General features: G+C 40.3%; 1 protein-coding gene across 1 annotated transcript; it reads left to right on the forward strand.

The window, feature by feature from the left end:
* Positions 1–11653: 11653 nt before the first annotated feature.
* On the forward strand, positions 11654–18584 carry SELE (selectin E). Its single transcript, XM_060088586.1, is given in 12 exon segments — positions 11654–11690; positions 12257–12643; positions 13202–13309; positions 13723–13908; positions 14720–14905; positions 15015–15207; positions 16166–16372; positions 16374–16576; positions 16788–16964; positions 17534–17644; positions 18400–18421; positions 18527–18584. Coding segments are annotated over 12 exon segments (1875 nt in total).
* The last annotated feature ends 4100 nt before the right edge of the window (positions 18585–22684 follow it).

The raw sequence follows: 22684 nt of genomic DNA on the forward strand, positions 1-22684 counted from the left end.
AGATATTTTAAAAAGGGTTTGCAGATGCTGTAAATCAGAGTGATTCTTTACTGAGATATCTTCTTTATGCCTTTAAACATAAAAAATATTTTAGCGATGCATCTGATATTTGAGCCTCATTATTTTCAGTGTGGAAATGTGCCCCTAGAGGGGTGCTCCCTGCTCTCCTGTGATCTGACTACCCACAGGGCTCTCAGCACAGTGAGGGGTGTGGGTAAGCCTCATCAACCCTCTCACTTAGCTTCTCAAAGTTGGCACTCAATTTATTATTAGGAGATACTGAGGCTGGCAGCTTTTCCCAGATGCTTTTCTGTCTTTACATTGTGAAAAATTAAAGTGGAAAGAAGAGTGTACACACTTTTTTTAGGATGCCAACCTTTCTAAAACCTATGATTAGGACACATTAACAAATGTTTTACATGTTTCAAGTGGCTTCATTCATTTTTTCATTCAACAAGTATCTGTGATTGTTTACTAAAAGCCAGGCTGAGTCGGAAGCTGGGGATGTGACGACTAAAAAAACACTCTATGAGAAGGACATCATTATGATTTCCAAAATTAACCCCATTTTTCAGTACAAATTTGGACACCAGCAACTAATGGACAGTAAGTAAAACTGGATTATAGAAAACATCATGTACTGGAAAATGACTTCATACAGTGAATTGGCCATTCCATCTCTTTCTCTTTCTTAAGAACAACTCAGTGAAATAAAATTCCAATTTATTGTTGGACAACAGTGTTTTACACATACATCACATGGGCCAAAAAATAAACAGCAACCTCACAGACCAAAAAAAGGAAAAAAAAAAAAAGAAGCTTTTACCTTTGGCCTTTTAAATCATCTTATACAAACCAAGTACTTATTGTACAGCTAAATATAAACACAAAAGATGTTACTAAGCGCTTGGAATAAGATTTTTTGTTGTTTTTGCTCTTTTTACGAGTGTATTTTTTTTCTCATTTGAGATTAGAACGAAGATGGGCACACCATAAGTAAAGTCAGAGGTAGGGCAGAAAACACTCTGAAGGTTGGTTTGGTCATCTGAGATCGTTAGAAATGGCTGACCCCTAACAATATGTACAAAAATATAAAATGTAAATAAAATTTACAAACACATTTTGAAGTGCTTTCAAGAAAATAAGCAGGCACAAAAACAGACATGTAGATCAATGGAACAGTACTGGAAGTCCATAAATAAACCCATGCTAATATGGTCAATTAATCTTTGACAAGGGAGGCAAGAATATACAATGGGGGAAAGACAGCCTCTTTGATAAATGGTGTCTGGAAAACTGGACAGCTACATGCAAAAGAATCAAACTAGACCATTTTCCTACTACATATACAAAAAAACTCAAAATGGATTAAAGACTTAAATGTAAGACTTGAAACCATTAGACCCCTAGAAGGAAACATACACAGTATGCTCCTTGACATTGATCCTAGCAATAGTGTTTTTTGGATCTGTCTCAGGCAAGGGCAACAAAAACAAAAATAAACAAATGGAACTACATTAAACTAAAAAACTTTTGCACAGTGAAAGAAACCTTCAACAAAACGAGAAGGCAGCCTACTGAATGGAAGACAATATTTGCAAATGATATATTTGATAAGGGGTTAATATCCAAATTATATAAAGAAATCACACAACTAAATATTTAAAAATCCAATTAAAAATGGGCAGAGGACTTGAATAGACATTTTTCCAAAGAAGACATACAGATGGCCAACAGACACATGAAAAGATGTTCAACATCATTAATCATCAGGGAAATGTAAATCAAAACCACAATGAGACATAACCTCACACCTGTCAGAATGGCTATTGTCAAAAAGGCAGCAAACAAATAGCAAATGTTGGCAAGGATGTGGAGAAAAGGAAACGCTCATACACTGTTGTTAGGAATATAAATTGGTGCAACCATTACAGAAAACAGTATGGAGGTTTCTCAAAAAATTAAAAATATCATTAGAAAAATCATATGATCCAACAATTTCACTTCTGGGTATTTACCCAAAGAAAACAAAAACAATAATTTAAAAAGATATATGCACCCCTATGTTCACTGCAGCATTATTTATAGCAGCCAAGATATAAAAGGAACCTAAATGTCTGTGGATAGATGAATGGATAAAGCCTAGTATACACACACACACACACACACACACACACACACACACACACAGGAATATTACTCACCCATGAAAAAGAATGAAAGCTTGCCATTTGTGACAGCATGGATGGGCCTAGAGGGTATTATGCTAAGTGAAATAAGTCAGAGAAAGACAAATACTATATGATTTCATTTATACCTGGAATCTAAAAAACAAAACAAATGAACAAAGAAAACAAAACTTAAGAATAGTAAGAAACAGACTTATAGATACATAGAGCAAATTGGTGGTTGCCAGAGGAGAAGGAGGCAGGGGGTTGAGTGAAATAGGTGAAGAGGATTAAGAGATACAAACTTCAAGTTATGAAATGAGTAAGTTACAGAGGTGTAATATGTACCATAAGGAAGAGAGTTAATACTGTAATGATTTTGTATGGTGACAGATAGTTACTGGATTTGTGGTGATCATTTCATAATGTATTTAATTGTTGGATCACCATGTTGTACACCTGAAACTAACACAATATTTTACAGTCAACTATATTTCAATTTAAATAAAAAGAAGAAAAAAAAGCAGGGCCTTAGAAATGTTGGTTCTTTTTTCCTTCCCTGTTTCAAATTCATGTTACGGTTTTGGTCAGGTAATGGACAAGAAGTGTCATCAATGGGTGTGTTGCCCAAGGTGGGCTGACTGGCGGGACTCTGTCCAACGGTGACCATGTTTAGATTCTGACACAGAATGATGAATAGGTCACAGTGGCTTTTTTTGTATTGTATTGAATTGTATTTGTTCATTTTTTAAAAAATAAATTTATTTATTTTATTTTATTTTTATTTATTTATTTTTGGCTGCGTTGGGTCTTTGTTGCTGCATGTGGGCTTTCTCTAGTTGCAGCCAGTGGGGGCTACTCTTTGTTGCGGTGCACAGGCTTCTCATTGTGGTGGCTTCTCTTGTTTCAGAGCACAGGCTCTAGGCACGTGGGCTTCAGTAGTTGTGGCTCACAGGCTCTAGAGCACAGGTTCAGTAGCTGTGGCGCGCAGGCTTAGTTGCTCTGCGACATGTGGGATCTTCCTGGACCAGGGCTCGAACCTCTGTCCCCTGCATTGGCAGGCGGATTCTTAACCACTGTGCAACCAGGGAAGCCCAATTTTTTAAATTTTTAGTTTAACTTTTCCTTTTTTGCTGTGTAGTCCTCCTCATCAGTCTTCTGCTCTTAGTATCAGCATTGTCATCCTCATCATCTTCAACTGCCCATTTGCATGTAGCTGCCTCAGCCTCTTCATCTTCCTCTCTATTCTCTTCTTCACCATGTCATTCATCCTCCTCCTCTTCCTCTTCCTCATCACTTTCTTCCTCTTCTTCACCTACATCTTGCTTCCTATTTTTCTCATTAGCATTCCCACTAGCAAGTGTGGCTCCTTTATTCTCCCCCTCTCCACAATGTCCTTTTTCTCCTTCAAATCCTTGGTGGTGATCTTGCACCTGGTGACTATGGCTGTGCCTGACATCATGGGGCATGCCAGTGATTCCATGCAGTGGATTAAAATTGTTCAGTTGTTCAGTTAGTTATAGCAGAGGCAGTGTGGTAGCCAAGAACATAGACTTTGAAGTCAGTTAGGTCCTAGTTCTACCTCTTACAGGCTATGAGATCTCAGGCAAGTTATTTAAACTCTCTAAACCTCAGGGTTCTCATCTGTAAAATGGGGATAGTAACACCTAGTTCCTAACGCTGTTATGATGATCAAATGACATGGTATATTTAAAGTTCTTAGTATTGCCTCTGGTGTGAAATGGCCAATTAATGATAGTTGGTAGATTAATAATAATAATTTTATTCAAGTAGTAGGATTGACAAAATGAAGTGTCTATGTGTGGAATATCAGTTCACAGAGTGAAGGAGCAAGTGTGATATAAAAACTAACAGGGTTGGGTTATTCAGGAAAGAGGACTGCCCACGGGGTACAGGTGGGACGATGTATATAATGTATACATTTAATCCCCACTTATATTTAATCCCCACTTAAAGGTCTGGAACATCCTTGGATTCAGGGAATTAGTCCCACTTCTAAGCAGAGGAGATATAATAAGCACCAAGTCAGAAAGCACATCACAACAGAATTGGCCTTAGCACACCAGCACTAATTTAGGCTAGCCATGCAACTAGGTCCTGGATTGCATCTCTGTGACCAAGTGCCTACTCTGGTAGGCAAAATGCTAAATGTGTCCTCCTCAACCCCTACAACTTCCCATCTCCTCTTTGATTATCCAATCAAACACTAATCTAGGTACTGCTGGGAAGGGATTTTGCTGATGGAATTCAGTTATTAATGAATCGACCTTAAAATAGGGAGATTATCCTGGATAATCTGAATGAGTCCAGTGTAATCACATGAGCCCTTAGTAGTAGAATTGGAGGCAGCAGAGTAAGGCAGAGAGATGTGGCAGAAGTCGTAGGCCAACGAACGATGATGCAGAAGGGGAAGTTGGAGAGATTTGAGGAGAGGGACTCAAACTACCATTTTGGACAGCGAAGAGAGCCATAAGCCAGGGAATGAAAATGGCCTGAAGAGGATGAAAATGACTCCTGGCTGACAGCCAGCAAGGAAATAGGGACCCCAGTCTGACAACCACAAGGAACTGGAGTCTACCAACAATTTGGATGACCTTGGAAGTAGATTTTTCCCAGACTCTCCCAAGAAGAGCCCAACTGGCTGACATCTTGACTTTGGGAATGTGAAACCCAGAGCAGAGAAACCAGTTGACCCAACCTGTACTTCTGACCTACAGAAACAATGAAATAATAAATCTGAGTTGTTTTCAACCATCAGATTTGTAGTAATTTGTTACAGCAGCGATAGAAAACTAACATGCCTATTTTGTCCCAATACAGCATACAGATCATCCTTTAAAAACCCAGGTCAGGGCTTCCCTGGTGGCGCAGTGGTTGAGAGCTCGCCTGCTGATGCAGGGGACACGGGTTCATGCCCCGGTCCGGGAAGATCCCACATGCCACGGAGCAGCTGGGCCCATGAGCCATGGCCACTGAGCCTGTGCGTCCGGAGCCTGTGCTCCGCAACCGGAGAGGCCACAACAGTGAGAGGCCCACGCACCGCAAAAAACAAAAAAAAAAACCCAAAAAACAAAAAACAAAAAAAACCACCCAGGTCAAATCATGTTATTTCCAACCATAAGCACCTGCATCTCTTGGTGGAGGGCTTTCTCTGGCCTCAGGAATCCACTTGGAAGAGCAGGAGAATTAACCATGCCCTCCTAGGATCAGCCCCTAGCCAATGACGGACTGGAATTGGTAGATGCATCCCCCATCTCCCTCACCACTCCTTGGGGATACTCTGAGGTGTCTCCCAGGGTTCTCTTGTGGGACTGAGTCTTGGTTCCCACAGTGGTAAGCTGCTGATTAGCACACCCTTTACTAGATTTGTCCCTTTCCCTGTCTCACTTCCTTACTCCCTTACTAGTGCTTCCTGGGATCACCTCCCACATAAATGACTTGCACCTATGTCCTTGTCTCCGGGTCCACTTCAGAAGGAACTCAACCTAAGACACTGCACTTATGAGCTGGCTGGAGGTAAAGGAAGCCAAGCAGGTTGCTATAACATTTTTTTTAATGTAAAAACTAAGGTATATCTACCTTCTGAGGTTTCAATCTGAGAAGGCATGGAATCAACACAAAGGACACAGGCTTTAGAATAACACAGGCATGGATTTGAATCTCTGCTTGACCATGTATTAACTGAAAAAACATAGGCAAGTTACTTAACCTTTTGAGGTCTGTGTTTCATCCTCTGGAAAATGGAATTAATAATATCTACCTTTCATTTTGTGAAATTTGTATAAGTAATGCATGTAAAGTGCACACACAGTAGGCACACATATATACCAATAATATATATGGTATCATTATTAATTATTAGCTAAAAGTGTCACAGCAAGGAAAAATACAGAACACTTGGATTTAAATTAGTCTCTTCCTGTATTTATATGTTATGCCACAGTATGTTACAGCCGGCAGGGACTGTAGTCAAACACCTTTAGTTCTAGATGGGAGATCTGAGACTTAAAGAGGCCAAGAAGCTTGCTCCAATTCACAGTGTTGATGTTAAACTGAAGATTTTTTTGATAGTACATTCACAAGTTCAAAAATTAAAACAATATACAAGGGAAAAGGCAGATCTTTTTATTCAAAAAGTGACGAGGCCAGATTTTTCTCCTGATATAAGACACTGAGAGCAAAGCTAATAATAATCCTTTAGGAAACTTCTGATTACAAAACAAGCAGCATGATGGCCAAGGAAAACAAGCAAGGAAACTTTTCTAAAATCCAGGGGTATTTTCCCCTCTCTGTTAACAACTGACGGCAAGCAGTCTGGCTACATTCAGGAAGGGCTGTGTCAATTAACCAGCCCATCTGCAATTATTTCTTCTGCTTGGTAATTCACCGCTGGAGTTGGCTCATTTTGAAGATATTCCCACTGTTAGTTCTTGGATTCCAAAACAGAAAATAGAAGTTTCAAGATAAGGTGCTGCGAAGCAGGAAGCAAGGAAGCACATTAGAATTGAAATCTCAGAATAATGCCAGAAGTTTAAAAGGGGAAATTAGTGGAAATTACAGAGTCCTCTTGAATCAGACAAGAAAGGAGACTAACTTAATATATATCGACTTATGGTACTTCTTTAGAGCTATTCTCTTTCTTTGGTTAAAAACCATTTACTTTCCATGTACGAGAAGTCAAAACATCGACTCATCCTAAATATTTTCTGTATTTGCCCAACACTGTTACAAATGGTGCCTCCAGTCTTCCAGTAGAGAGGGTGTCAGTAACTGTAGTGACATTTTGGTCATAATTGTACTTAGAGCTGAGCACCAGCCATGGAGTCTTCTTGATATTCTCTCCCAAATTAGGTGACCCTGGGCCAATATATCTCAAAGTGTGGTAGGATTTGGGCATCTGTATCAGAATTACCTGAATATTCATTTAAAGTACGGATTCCTGGTCCCTGGGTGTGGGAGTGCAGACAGAGAGCCCAGGTCTCCTACTTGACCCAGGTGTTCTGAGATAGCTACGCATCCAAAGAAATGAATATGCCTTTCTGGAGAATGACTTTAGAGGGAACCAGACTAATTTTCTATCAAATATGCTTATGTTTCAGTCAAGCAAGAAATGCCATTCTACACCATGATGGCATACTGTTATTAATTTTATTTCACAATTTTGGGTCTGTAAGAAATATCATATTTGTATCCTGCAAATAGTATTGAATCTTTATTGGGATTTTGTCTCCCTACCTTAGACTCTACAGAAGTACTTTAGATGTTAGCAGAGTCGAATTTGGGGGAAAGTTACCAAAGCTTTCAAAAATAAGCACCTAGCGACACTGCCCAGAGATGAGGGAACCAAGAACCTCAGGAAGGCCACTGTCCATGCTTCATAGTTCCCTGCAGCACTGAGGAACCAAAGCTAAATTCACACTTTAATAGATGGTCTTGCCACATGTGCTTATGGCCAGTGCTACTTCCCATTAAATCCAATAATCTCCTATCCATGGCTTTTATTTGTCCCTATATATGGAAGATGAACAGGATGGCCTTGAGTAACACTGTAACATTTGCCTTGGGAACCCTAACCTTCTCTTTCTGGCTTTCCCTTACTCCCTCAGGGATGTCCCATCACCATAAAGGTGAGAATGAGTTGGCCTGGGCACAGAAGAAAAAGCGGTTAAAGTCCTTGGTGCCCCATTACAGGACGTGGAGGAGAGGCCAGGGCACTTCCAGGAAAAGGGATGATAAAGCCAGGAAGGGTGGCATCTCAGAGACAAAATAGCCCTGGTGGTGGAGCCTGGCGTGTGCCTGTGTTTGCACCATCTTCTTTCCTTTTCTCTTTGCCTCTCCAAGTTGGAGATTGTAACGGGTGTCCATATGAGGCCAGGGTTGAAAATGGAGCAGTCCAGGGACTACATCTTCTGAGCTTGGGAGACTCAATAGGGCCTTGAGGGACCTCTAATCAGCCTGCTCCTTGGGACATTAGGTTTATTTGAGGAAGAGGAGATAATATTCAACACCCCCAGTTATTCAACACTCACCTAATTTCCTCTTCAACTCATTCTTCCATCCCCAAAATGAGGGTGCCCCTCATCAGATCAGAAAAAGCAGGTGAAGAAGCTACAGTCCAGCTGTCAGCCCCTCACAGTGCTGGCGTCTCTCTATGAAAGGCAAACTAGGTCTGTCTATGACCTCTTCAGCAACCCTGGAGCCTGAAGAAAGCCCCTCAGCTCCTAGCAGCCAGGTACATGATTTGTGGTCCCAACCTCAGGTGGCAGGGATGTGGAAAATATTCTGGGAGAATGTAGGATAACTATAAGGGTGAGTGAGTTTGGAATGTTACATCTCTGGTAGTGACAACAAAACAACAATAATAATAAATTACCTTTACTCACAATCTCTTCGACTCCTTATTTCTCTTATCCTTCTGTTTTGGTATTGGGTTCTGTCCCTGAAGTTCTCTCAGTGTACATTTAAAACATTTTACCCTTTAGCCATAGGGAGAATCTGCTTTTGAATCAGGATCTCCTGGAAAGTGTGACCTAGGGATCAAAACTTTTCCTAGGTATAGCTCAGCCTGCCTTGCTTGTATCTTCATCCACTTTCCCCCCATAGCTGAGAACCCAGGGTTCTTTTTCACTGCATTGTCTGTCTACTGCTTACTGCCCCTTGGTTCCCTTCCTGCCTTTATGTCTTGGAAACCAGGACACAGCCCTCTTGGTGGACAGCTGGGATGATCACATTGCTCTTGGGAAGAAGAGAGAGACTGGGGACTTGGGAAGAACAGGGAGGCTCATCGTGGGGCAAAATAACAAGAGAAACTGTGGTTTGGGATAGCAGTTAAGGAAGCTGGCTCTGGAGACTGACTGCCTGAGTTTCAACTCCTTAGCTCTGTGCTTTTGGATGAGATAGGTATAATCCTTGGTTCCTCAATTTCCTCATCTGTATCATGGGGATGATAAGAGTGCCTATTTCATAGGCTGTTGTAAGAGTTAAATAATCATCTAGATAAATATGCAAAAAAGCTTAGAACAGGGCCTGACACGTAGTAAGCGCTCAGTAGATGCTACAGATTATAACTGGGTATGGGGGGGTGGTGTCCAGGACATATATTTGTAAATGAAATAGGGACTGTACCACCATTGGGGCTATTTTTAGATATTTGTGAAGGGAAAGAGACAAACTATAAACTTAATTTAGTTATGAAAAATCATAATAGTAAATGTAGTTATCTAGGGCTGTTTATGACTAATTTCCATCTTCAAAATAATTATTAGGTACTTTATTAGTGTGTCAGATAAATTTTAAGATCTGCCTACAGTACTCATTTTTTAATGGCAAATGATATGTTCGCAGCTTATTAAAAAATAAAATATATACAGATTACGTATTAACCCAGCTTCACATCCTTCTCTAAAATCTAAATAAACACTTGTGACTGACTGCTCTTCCACATTTACTGAGCCATAACGACCACATTACATAAGTAAAGTCTGATTTAAAAAAATAATGTCAGTATCTAGAAAATATAAAAGAGCGGGAGGTGGATGATAACGTCTCTGTTCAGAGCAGGGCAGTTTTAGGAGTTAAATTAGCTAACTGGGTTATTTATTTAATTTTTAAAATCAGTTGTACTCATTGGAAGTTTTCTTCTCTTTGCCTGTTTGGCTTAGGTCTTTATGTTCATAGAAAGAGCCAGGGCTAACATGTGTAATGAGACAAATTAACCTGTTATTTCCCCCCTCATTCCCCTGCCACTACTACTTCATGTCTGCTTAGATTACATTCTTAGATGTCCTATTCTAAAAAACTGTAATTATAGAATATTAGCTTCACTTGATCTCTACAGAACATGGAGAGTAAAAGATTCCCATTTACTTTCTCTACTGTTTGAATTAAACAAGATGCAGAGATGGAGAATGGTGATTGTATATAACTGCCCAAAAGAAATGCCAGTATAAAGAGCAGGAATCAGTGATATTATATATATATATATATATATATATATATATATATATATATATATATATATATATATATATATATATATATATATATATATATATATATATATATATATATATATACCCTTCAGTTGCATTTAGACACAGAATTCTTTAAACTGTGTTCTTTTTACTATAAAAGTAATAGAGGGTCATTGCAAAAACTGGGAAAAACTGAAAATAATCATGAAAGTTATAAAAATAACCCCTGAATCCTGCCATCTAGAAATCCATTGTTAACATTTTGATACATCTTTTATGTTTTTGCAATTCACATTAAAAGTTTTTAAACCAAATTTGGGTAAATTAAACACAAGTATATATAGTTTTCATCTTTATTTTCTCACTGAACAAATCATGAATGTTTTCCCGACAGGAATATCTAAGTCTGTTTCCCATTTTTCTTATATTAAGAAACAAGGCATTATTTCAGACATTAAAGTGGGAGATATTGTTTCTAGTAATTTAGCCTAACTATGCACAGAATCTGAGGATTAACATTTACTTCATGATTCATTCCAATGAGGTACTGTACCTTAAAATGGATTGAGTTGGTAGGTGAGAAAGAGAAAGAAAGTGAGGGATGACATAATTGACTGGTATGGGGTAGGAAAATTGAGGGTAATAGTCCATAGATGACACAACTATTCTTAGTTTGCTTAGGGTGATGAAATTCTGATTGCTACCACAATTTCAGGAGAGGGACTACTAATAAGCAAAGTTAAAAAAAAATTTAAAGACATAGATTTCATGTTTTGGGGATTAAAACCATGTATTTGTGTCATATCAATAGAATTCATGTAAAATTAAAAGTTATGTAAAAATTCATTTTGACATCACTGTAATTTTTCGCATTATAGATATTCCTGGAAACTTTTTGGATGCTGCCGGAGAATTCCTCTTTACTGGGTTTGGACATATCCTCCTATTACTCACAGGAAGCGTCGTTCTATAAAGCAGCTCCAGCAGGAGTAGTGCTCCACTGTTCTTGGCTGACCTCGCATCAGAACTGCAAGAGTGGCGAGAGACAGAAGCAGCAGCAACTCGGGAGGAATCTGACACTGAAACAACTGCTTCACCGAACAGGTAAGTGCAAGAAGTCTTTCACTTAACTAATCTGGCCATGAAACACAGATTATTAATATGAACAGATAGGCAAGAAGCCTTCGATAAAAGATCTGTGCAAGCTCTTATTGTATTCAGACAAGTTAAAACCTGGCTTTTCTCTTTGACCTAAATGATGAGAATCTTAACTTTTATATGTATTCATTTGGGTAAATGTCTTTGAAATGAAGATGGTGGCAAAAGATTTCAATCCTTTATCTGAAAATCTTATGATGTTGCTATACTCAACATTGTAGAATGATTTGAGTAACTGGTAGCCTGGGATTTCATTCTATAATTAATTTTGTACTTTTCCCCCCAGAAAAGCATTTCAAGTCTAATCTTGGGATCAAAAGAAGTCTTGAAGTCATGATTGCTTCACTGTTTCTCTCTGCTCTCACTTTCGGTAAGTCAGTGCCTGTAGTTAGACAAGGGTTTCTTATCCTTGGCACTACTGACATTTTGGACCAGATAAGTCTTCCTTGTGGGGGCTGCCCTGTGCATTGTAGGTTGTTTAGCAGCATCCCTGGCCTCTCCTCACAATGTGTCGTGCCCTGGGCTAGGAGCAATTTACCTCATTGTGTCTCAGCTTCCTTACATATAAAGAGTTGATCATAAATAACCTATTTCCCAGAGGCATTTTGAGGATCCAGTATCGTGGTTCGTGTAAAGTGCCTCCGACAGTGCATATTTAGTGCCCAAAAAATTCTGATTATTATTCTACTATTAGGTAGGTATATTGGGTAGGTTATGGTGGGTGAAGCACCAAGTAGAAGGGCAACCACAAAAGAGATACACAGTAAATGGTAGTTTCTCCATTCGTACCCATTCTTACTTTGGAAAAGGTGAAAAAAGGTTGAGTCAAGCCAAAGGCCACTAGATGCCAAAAAAAGGACAACAAAAGGTCCAGTTAACAGAGTCAAACAATAGCAGGACTAAACTTTCCCATTCCTTTCACATTTTCCCCCTTAGTGCTTCTCCTGTTTAAAGAAAGTAGAGCCTGGTCTTACAACGCCTCCACGGAAACCATGACTTTTGACGAGGCCAGTGCTTATTGCCAGCAAAGGTACACACATCTGGTTGCAATTCAAAACCAGGAAGAGATTAAACACCTGAACTCCACACTCAGCTATTCACCAAGTTATTACTGGATCGGAATCAGAAAGGTCAACAATACATGGACCTGGATGGGGACCCAGAAGCCTTTGACTGAAGAGGCCACCAACTGGGCTCCAGGTGAACCAAACAATAAGCAAAGCAAGGAGGATTGTGTAGAGATCTACATCAAGAGAGAAAAGGACTCGGGCAAGTGGAACGATGAGAGATGCAGCAAAAAGAAGCTAGCCTTGTGCTATACAGGTAGGGAGTTTGTGGCAGCGGTGGGAGGGAGATTCAGTGTGTGAGCATCTTGACAGATTGTGGACTGTGTGCAAAAACTGGTTTCTATGGTGGGAATTTTATGTTCTAAAAGATACGGTTTTAAAACATGCTGTTTGATGTTTTAAAACAGAATGTGTTTTTGCTTCTTTGTGTGAATGTAGACAAGAATGTATGTATTTATGTATACATATATGCATATATGTAGGTCTATACTTATATACAGTGTGTGTACACACACGATACATTTTTAGCTACTTGTTGTTTATGTGCCGTAGGGGAACTTTCTTTAGAGTTTGCGATAAAGGGAATTTTCTATTTGGGGAGTCAGTTACAGCTGTACCCCTGACATTAACATCAAGGTTTAAAATGGTTGAGCCTAAAACTCAGCTTTGGCATTTCCTCAAGCACTTCTGTTAAAAATCTCTGGCACTCTGTATCATTGGTGACATCCCTGTTACACACTGTTGACCCTGAATTCCTAAAGAAACTCATCTGAAGCACAATAACAATCATCACCACGGACTGTCTTTTCCACAGCTGCCTGTACCCCGACATCCTGCAGCGGCCATGGTGACTGTAGAGAGACCATCAACAGCTACACTTGTCAGTGCCACCCTGGCTTCAAGGGACTCAAGTGTGAGCAAGGTAAGGCTTGGTCTCACCTTTTCCTTCGCTAGAGATGGTAGGAGGATTTCGTGTCCCAGCTGGCTTCAGAGTCAGGTCTGCATGCCTTCCCTTCCCTAGGGCATATGGTTTCAGAAGGTGGTTAAGAGGTGAGGCTATGAAGTCAGACCCTCCTGGCTTTGAATCCCAGATTCACCACTTATTAATTACGGCACCTTGACAACATAGTAAAACTCTCTGAGCCCCAGTTTTCTCATTGTAAAATGAGGACAATATAGTACCAACTTCACGGGCTTATGGTTTGGATGATGTGAACAAATGCAGACACATTTTCATAGTGCCTGCTATTCAATAAACAGTAGTTATAGTTTCCAGGGTTCTTCCCACCTGATAAGGCGAGAGAGGAGAAGAATTGATTTGGTTTCCCTTTTCAGTTGTGACCTGTCAGGCACAGGAAGCCCCTGAGCATGGAAGCCTGGTGTGCAACGACCCTTTGGGGAACTTCAGCTACAATTCTTCCTGCTCTGTCAGCTGTGGGGAGGGCTATCTCCCAAGCAGCACAGAGGCCACACAGTGCACTTCCTCTGGAGAATGGAGTGCTCCTCTTCCAGCCTGCAATAGTAAGTCTCTCTCAGAAGGCACAGAACATTCTCTAACTCATCCCTCATTGCCTTACTTTTTATCCAATTTATACCATTTTCAGCACATCAGGGAAAGTTCCTTTAAACTTGTCCTAATTAAACAAGTTCTAATTAAACTTGTTCTCTTGGCCAATATGTATGGCCAATATGTATGGCCAATATGGTACCAGCTGGCTTTGAGAGAGGTTTGGATCCTATGTTTGACATAAGTGTTTCTGAGGCTCCGGTGATTTGTAAGAAAACACATAAAACAGTGGAACCATACTCTTAACATCTTAATGACTTTCCCCTTTCTCTGTTTAAGCTCACCCATGCAACTGCACCAATTTAAGAGCATGATAATCAAGTAGCCTCAGTATACCCTTTTCTCTCTGTCTTATCTTTCTAGGCCAAAGACAAAAATTTCTTTCCTCCAGGTCATGCTGGGTTAAAGTAAATGAATGTTCTATGTACGTTGGGATTGTTTTTTTTATCACTAGTCACAAATCCTAATCTAGAACCTGTTATTTTTGTTTGTTTTTGCCTTATGTAAAATAGACCAGAGACCTGATGAGAGATCTGATAAAATAGATCAGAAACCACTTAGCATAGTCCGAGTCAATCAGAGAAGATGAAAATATCAAGAAAAAAGTATAAAAACTTTATTGGGTGTGCACATGTCCCCAAGGACGCACGCAGGGCTTTGGGAATCTACCCTCTGATCTATCTTACTGTATTATAAATTCCAGTTCAATAAGAAGTGAATATGTCACTCTTCTGTAAAATTCATGGTGTTCTTTCAAATCCCCAGTGGCTAAGTGTGAAGCTTTGACAAATCCTGTCAATGGAGCTGTGAAATGTTTCCAAAGCCACGGAAGCTTCCTGTGGAACACCACCTGTGAATTTGAGTGCAATGAAGGATATAAACTCACTGGACCCCAGCACCTGCAGTGTCTCTCCTCTGGGATTTGGGACAACAAGAAACCAACATGTAAAGGTACAGTGGTTCTACATCAGGGTTTATATTGTAAATATTCTTTTTTCTCAACCTATACTCCAAATGGGTAAGCCAGACCTGCTAATGTAAATTGGGACATGTGTTACAGCTGTGACATGTGATGCCATCAGCCATCCTCAGAATGGCACTGTGAGCTGTAGCCACTCCCCTGCTGGAGAGTTCACCTATAAGTCATCCTGCCACTTCGCCTGTGCAGAAGGCTTCGTATTGCGGGGGCCAGCCCAGGTTGAATGCACTACCCAGGGGCAATGGACACAGCAGGTCCCAGTTTGTGAAGGTAAGCCTGAGAGTCTCCTTTACACTCTCCCTTTCTCAAAGAGCAGCAGTCTTCAAATGTGAAGCACTGAAAATGAAATCTGATGCCTACTTTAACTATAGTAATCAGATCTGATGGGCAACATTCATCTTATATTTGTGAGATGCATATAAAAGAACTGTCCAGGGAAAGGATTGTATGTAGTAAGAGTGGATGCTTTGCTGGTTTCTTAACTGTACTGGACTAATATAACTTTATAGACATTGGCATGGAGTAAGCAGAAATCTTAATCTGAAGGGAAACCACATTAGAAAATTTACAAAGTAGGATTATGAGAACATGACTTGATTCCAAAATACTTGTCATGCCTTTCTTCTGAAATTGCTCATAGCTAGCAGTGATGAAAATGTTTCAAGTGTGGTGTCAGATATAGAGACACCCTTAATATATACATAAGTACTAAAATTTAGTTTAATTTAATTTAATAAAGCAAGAGCAAGAACATTGGAAGCAAGCAGTTTTCACTATCAGGTACGGGCATTTTTGTAGCCAAATACAGCACAGAATGATTTACAGTGGCAAAAAAATACAAGACAAAAACAAAACTGCAAAGCATACAAATTTTATGTGGCTGCCTTCTTATCCTCCTTTCTTTTTGGCCTCATCTGTAAGCATCCAGGACCCATAAGTTGCTCCCTGACTACATAAAATCTTTCTCCTAACCCTGACTTCTTTCACACATCAGAACAGAGCTCAGGAACCACTGGTCCTGTTAAAGGCTGTCCTTTAATTAGTACCCCTGTCAATGAAGGGACTGGAATTCAAAGAAAACACAGCCATCTTCCCACTTGTCCAGGGACTAATGAAGAGTCTTGAATTCTCTGAGTGTTCCTTTGTCCAAAGTGATCTGGGTTCAGTCGTCAAATGCCAAGTACTATCCAGTTCCACTACATTATTTTCTGACCATAATTTTGGTAGCTCAGTTTTCCCGTGAAAGCTTTGTCCAGCCCAGAGAGAGGCTACATGAGTTGTCTTCTGAAAGACAACTAGTCTAGTGCTTCTAGTCCTTCTGAAAGTTTCCAAAGTGGGTCCATGGGTGAGTTTTCCTGTGAGCACTATTGAAGAGCTAGGGACTTGGTTACCTTGGGAAACCTGTTGCTGCCCGATAAAAACAAACTTCTAATGTGCTCACTCATGTCTTCCAGCTGTGAAATGTGATGCTGTCCCTCAGCCCAGAAGCGGTTCAGTGAACTGTACCCATTCCCCCACTGGAGAGTTTACCTACAAGTCCTCCTGTGCCATCAGCTGTGAGGAAGGCTTTGAATTACATGGATCAGCTCAACTTGAGTGCACATCTCAGGGACAGTGGACACAGGAGGTCCCCTCCTGCCAAGGTAGGACTGAATTCAATCTTTAAAGGAGTATAGGTCAAGTACCTTAAAACATTTCTGAACCTAGACTGCCCCAAGGGACTTGATCCTAATTTCCTACATGCTGAAAACTAAGTAGTGCTTATAAGTTACACTTATTGGTGACTTTTCTGCCAGTTTTAAAATTTTTCCAGTAGATTTTTCTTAACCTCTACCTATGTCCTATCATTTGCAGTGGTACAATGTTCAAGTTTGGAGGTTCCCAGAAAGATCGACATAAACTGCAGTGGGGAGCCTGTGTTTGGCACCGAGTGTACATTTGCATGTCCTGAAGGATGGACACTCAATGGCCCTGCAGCTCTGACATGTGGTGCCACAGGACACTGGTCTGGGATGCTGCCTACCTGTGAAGGTGAAGCATTGATTGATGGTGGTTGTCTGGGGGACCAGAGAGAAGAAAGGGAGCTAAGAAAGGAAGCTATCTGGCTACAGTAATGAACTACCCAGTATATCCAAACCAGAAAGGTCAGAAAGGTTACCCAGGTTAACATTAATGGATGGACATTTCATTTTATGGGGATAAAGAGAAAACAGAAGAAGTGACATGTCAATGGAATTTTGATAATTGGAAAAAGGAGAGCTAGTGGGAAAAGTTGGGGGGGTGGGAAGGGAAACGAGAGAGAGAGTGAGAAAAAGAGAGAGAGAGAGAGAGAAAGAGAGAGAGGTTAACCAAGGTGTGCTGTGAAAGCTTGGTAAGTTAGAGCTCTGCCTAGCCACGCTGGGAGATAAGCTCACAAAAGGTGGTTTGGGGCTGATCTCTAAGGCCTTTAGTACCATGTCTCTGCCTCATGTATTGAACTAGATGACTCTTCTGCTTTGTACACTGTAATCAGTGCACAAAGAAAAGGGCAAATGGACAGAACAGAAAGACTTTGAATTTAATTCCTTCTCATGACAGTTTACCCCCCTCTGTTTCCTTAGCTCCTTCTGAGTCCCAGACTCCCTTGGCAGTTGGACTTTCTGCTGCTGGGATCTCCCTCATGACATTAGCATCATTTCTCCTCTGGCTTCTGAAACGCCTTCAGAAGAAAGGTAAGGGCATTTATGAACGTACTCCAAAAAGGTTTTTGAAAAACATTATTTTCTCATTGATGAGTCATGTTATCTCTCACAGATTTAAAAAGTAATTAGAATCTAGTCACTAGTCATTAAACACTAATAAACTGCAGGGTAATTAAGCAGAAGTCTTTGGGAAAGAGTTTCAGGAAATACAAATGTTAGTGTGCTAACACTGTACAACTCCAGGGGATGCTATTCACATTGAATGCTGTGGTCCCCCTGGGAGTTGTTGCAATGAGGCTGCCATAATTAGCAGTCCTGGGAAAATCAATAAAATGTTTCCAAAAATTTTATTTGGAATACAGGCTTAAATATGGGAGTATCTCAGGGGATATGCAAACACATCTAGCCACACTCCTGGTTTGTTTGACCTACAGAGTCTTTAACATTTTTTGAATTAAGTTCTGACATTTACAGAATAAGAAATTTCACATCTAATCCAGATCTGAGATTTCTCATGGCAAATTGGAAGACAGCCGAACCTGGCAAGCAGAGCATGTTGCTATCCGCTTGCATTAGGAAGCTGCTGTGTCCTTTGCATGAGTGTGCACTTTGCATCCCCTGCCCTGCCCCCTTGTTGCCACCAAGCCGTGTCTGGGCTCTGATAGTTACAGGGGCCGTGTACGTACTGAGTTTGCAACCCCTGATGAAAAGAGTCATGTTGTTTCAGGACTTAATGTATCCTTAAAAGTCATTTAGTCCAAATGATGGTTTTCTTTCTCTTGCAGCAAAAAAATTTGTTCCTGCCAGGTAAGCTGCACTCTTATATAAAGCATGCCATTGAACATTTTACACATTTTTCTCTCTTCATGCTGGAAACCAGTGCTTTACTTAGTGTTCTCATGTATTCCACAGCAGCTGCCAAAGCCTTCAATCAGATGGATCTTACCAAACGCTTTCCGAGTTAATTTAAGTCCAGAGGAATCAGGTAAGACTTGAAAATCACATATGGTTTTGAAAGAAGATATCTTCTCTACATGTTCTGTTGCTCCTGGAACCTTCTGAACCTGCAGGTCTAGGGAGGATATCACCACCTTCATGTTATTTTAGGGAAAGTTGTTTCATTTTTTGGTAGGAGGAGAGGAAAGGAACAAGGATCTGGCCTTTATGGAGTCATTTCGTTTATGAACATGAATAATAATAATAGCTAACCCTTATATGGCACTTACTATGTTCTAGGAACCTTCTAAGCTAGGAATTATATGAGATAAGGGCCATTGTATTTATTATTATATAGATGAAGAAAATGAGGCACAGAGAACTTAATGCCTAAAATCTCAAAAACCAGTAAGTGGTATAGTAGCCAGGATTCACACCCAGGCAGTCTGGCTCTAAAATGTGTATTCTTAACCACTCTGCTCTGCTTTGTGAGAATTTGGAAGGCTCAAGTCCCCTCTGAATAGATTTTTTTTAATTAATAGACATTTTTGTGGGTGCAGTTTCAGGTTTACAGAAAATTCAGTAGAAAGTACAGAGTTCCAGCATATCCCCTCATGCCCTCCAATTTCCTCTATTATTTTTAAATTATTTATTTATTTTTTATTTTCGGCTGTGTTGGGTCTTCATTGCTGCCCGTGGGCTTTCTCTAGTTGCGGCAAGTGGGGACTCCCCTTGTTGTGGTGTGCAGGCTTCTCACTGCGGTGGCTTCTCTTGTTTCGGAGCAGGGGCTCTAGGCGCGCGGGCTTCAGTAGTTGTGGCTCGCGGGCTTTAGAGCGCAGGCTCAGTAGTTGTGGTGCATGGGCTTAGTTGCTCCACGGCACGTGGGGTCTTCCTGGACCAGGGCTCGAACCCGTGTCCCCTGCATTGGCAGGTGGATTCTCAACCACTGTGCCACCAGGGAAGCCCTCCTCTATTATTGACATCTTACATTTGTATGGTATTTTGTTAAAATCAATGGGCCAGTATTGATACATTATGATTAACTAAATCCCACAGTTTACAGTAGGGTTCACTTCTGGTTTTGTGTATTCCATGGGTTTTGACAAATGTATAATGACATGTATCTGCCATTACAGTATCATACACAATAGTTTCACTATCCCAGCTATATAGGATTTTGCGATTTGTATTTGGACTAGCCTTGTGAGAGTGCACACAGTTGTCTGTGCTAGAAGGGGAATTTTGTCGCTGCTGTTAGTATGCAAAATATTAAATGTCCTGACTGCATGCACTCTTATCATTGCAGGAGCACAGGCACATTAGGGAACTAGAACGATACCCTGAAGACGGCAGAGACAGAGAGGTCTGCTTGGGTCTCTGGCCCTTCTCACCTACTACACCCGCTGGCTGCCTTTATAGCTGGGACTATCGTACCTACAAGGACTTCAACGGACTAAAATCCAGTGGGCAAGTCCAGCCTGCCACCAAAAAGACTCAGTTTTCTCCTTTCCAGTGCTGGCTACTGGAAGGAAAGAATATTCGCTTCCATGCAAGAGTGAAGAGACTAAGGCTCTGCAATCTCAGAATTCCTTTTCTAACTCACCCTTCACTCACTGTAAAATCTTGTGGTGCAACACACTATTTTGTGGCACTGTTTCTTTCTTTTGTCCCTCACAGTGTTTCAACTGCTGCTTATGTAGTTGCTGTCATTGGGATGAATAATACTTGTCAAGAGTTTAGAGGAAACAAATTGGTCAAAGATAGTCTACTAACAGACCTGGAAAAAAATGACAAATTTTTAACGCCATGGGGTGACGACATTGGAAGCGTTGTTAATGGTGGAAATTCTATTTAGCACTCTGTGGGAGTGCAAACACAGTCTCAATCACTTTTATCCCTGTGGGATTCAGTGCTTTTTAAAGTATTTTTAGAGGCTGTGTGTTCTTTTTACTTGCATCGACTATAGTATAAAGTCCATAAGTCTTAATTCAGTACAAGTGTGGTAGGGACTTTAAAATATGTAAATATTAGGACTATAATAGGGTAAAAGTTGCTTATCCCAGATCTTTATTAACAAATTCTAAAGTTTCATCTGTAGTAAATGTATTTCAAAAAGAGCAAATACTGAGCCCTAGCAATGCATAAACCAGTATAAAGTTCTGAATGTTTGACTACAGTTTCTTTAAAAAACATGAGTAGTCTCAGGAGAGCAAAATCCGCATGGCACGCACTTGTACGCTGTCAGGTATTTTTTCATAGCTATATGGTTTCTATGATGAAAAACTTCCATGAGGTTAAATGTTCTGATTTGATAAAAGCATAAATGCAAACAAACGAAGGTACAGTTTTGTGAATGTCTTTCTTGGAAAAAAACATATAGATATATAAATGTGTTTTGCATTCCTACAAAGATGTTTGTCAGATGTGATGTGTCAACATACAATTCTTGTATATTACATAAGATTTTAAATCCATGCTAGAAACATACCATGTAATGGATCTGTCCAGTGGATTTTTTAAAAGTAAAGATGTCTAATAAGTATTCCCTAATTGTCTTATTCTGTCTGTTCAGGTGTTCTTAAAGAGAGGAAAGCCTGAATGAGCAAGTATATGTATTTATTTATAAGAGAGTTTAAAATTCCTAAGGAATCCCTAGTTATTGGTTGATCACTGGCCATAAGAGATACTGGGCCAGTAATTGCCAAAGCTGCTCCAACCTTGCAGGATAGTATAAGAATCAAAATTCTCCCACCCTTTCATTAACTTAGGATGTGTTGAAAAAGCAAAATTTCAGAGAAGTGCCAGCTGCACACTGGCAAAGACAAAACCAAAAGGAAACAGAGAGATATGATAAGGACCAGAACAGCAGAGGTTTTTAAGGGGCAAAAGAACTCTGGGAAATAAAGGAGAGAGAGGAAAAAAAAAAACAAGTATTATGAGCATGCTACATATGGAATGAATTATTGTTTTCTTTGAAATTGTTCAAATGTTGTAAATATTTGTATATATTGCATTGGAAATAGCTGTGTGAAATATAAATGTGGTCTGTGGGTTTTATAAAGTATTTTAAATTATGATTTAAAATGTTTTAAGTATGTATTTATTTAAGCTTATGTCATACCTATTGTATTTGACATGGCATTATGAAGTTTTATAATAAACATGGTTATATTTAGCCCTGTGTACAGGCTCTTTCTTTTCTTCTTTTTTTTTTTTTTTTTTTTTTTGCGGTACGCGGGCCTCTCCCTGTTGTGGCCTCTCCCGTTGCAGAGCACAGGCTCCAGACGCGCAGGCTCAGCGGCCATGGCTCACGGGCCCAGCCGCTCCATGGCATGTGGGATCTTCCCAGACCGGGGCATGAACACGTGTCCCCTGGATCGGCAGGCGGACTCTCAACCACTGCGCCACCAGGGAAGCTCCAGGTTCTTTCTTAAAAATTCTGTTTTACTTAGATAAAAGATACCATAAAATTCACCCTTTTTAAGTGTACAATCCAACAGCTTTTAGTATATTTATAAGATCCTGTGACCATCACTGCTATCTAACTCTGGAACACTTCTATCTCCACAAAAAGAGACCCAGGACCCATTAGAAGTCACTCTCCATCTTCCCCAGCCACTGGTAACTACTAATCTACTTTTTGCCTCTATAAATTTACCTATTGTGGACATTTCATACAAATAGAATCATACAGTACATGGCCTGTTGTGTCTAGCATCTTTCATTTGACATAATGTTTTCAAGGTTCAGCCATTTTGTACCATGTATCAGTACTCCATTCCTTTTTATAAACTGAATAATTCTCTATTGTATGAATATGGCACATTTTCTTTTTCCATTCATCAACTGATGGACATTTGGACTGTTTCTGCTTTTTGGCTATTGTGAATAATGCTGCTATGAACATTCATGCACAAGTTTTTTTTTTTTGCGGTACGCGGGCCTCTCACTGTTGTGGCCTCTCCCGTTGCGGAGCACAGGCTCCGGATGCGCAGGCTCAGCGGCCATGGCTCATGGGCCCAGCCGCTCCGCGGCATATGGGATCCTCCCAGACTGGGGCACGAACCCGTATCCCCTGCATCGGCAGGCGGACTCTCAACCACTGCGCCACCAGGGAGGCCCCCATGCACAAGT

The sequence above is a fragment of the Mesoplodon densirostris genome, chromosome 2 (genome assembly GCF_025265405.1).
Source record: "Mesoplodon densirostris isolate mMesDen1 chromosome 2, mMesDen1 primary haplotype, whole genome shotgun sequence".
NCBI lineage: Eukaryota > Metazoa > Chordata > Mammalia > Artiodactyla > Ziphiidae > Mesoplodon > Mesoplodon densirostris.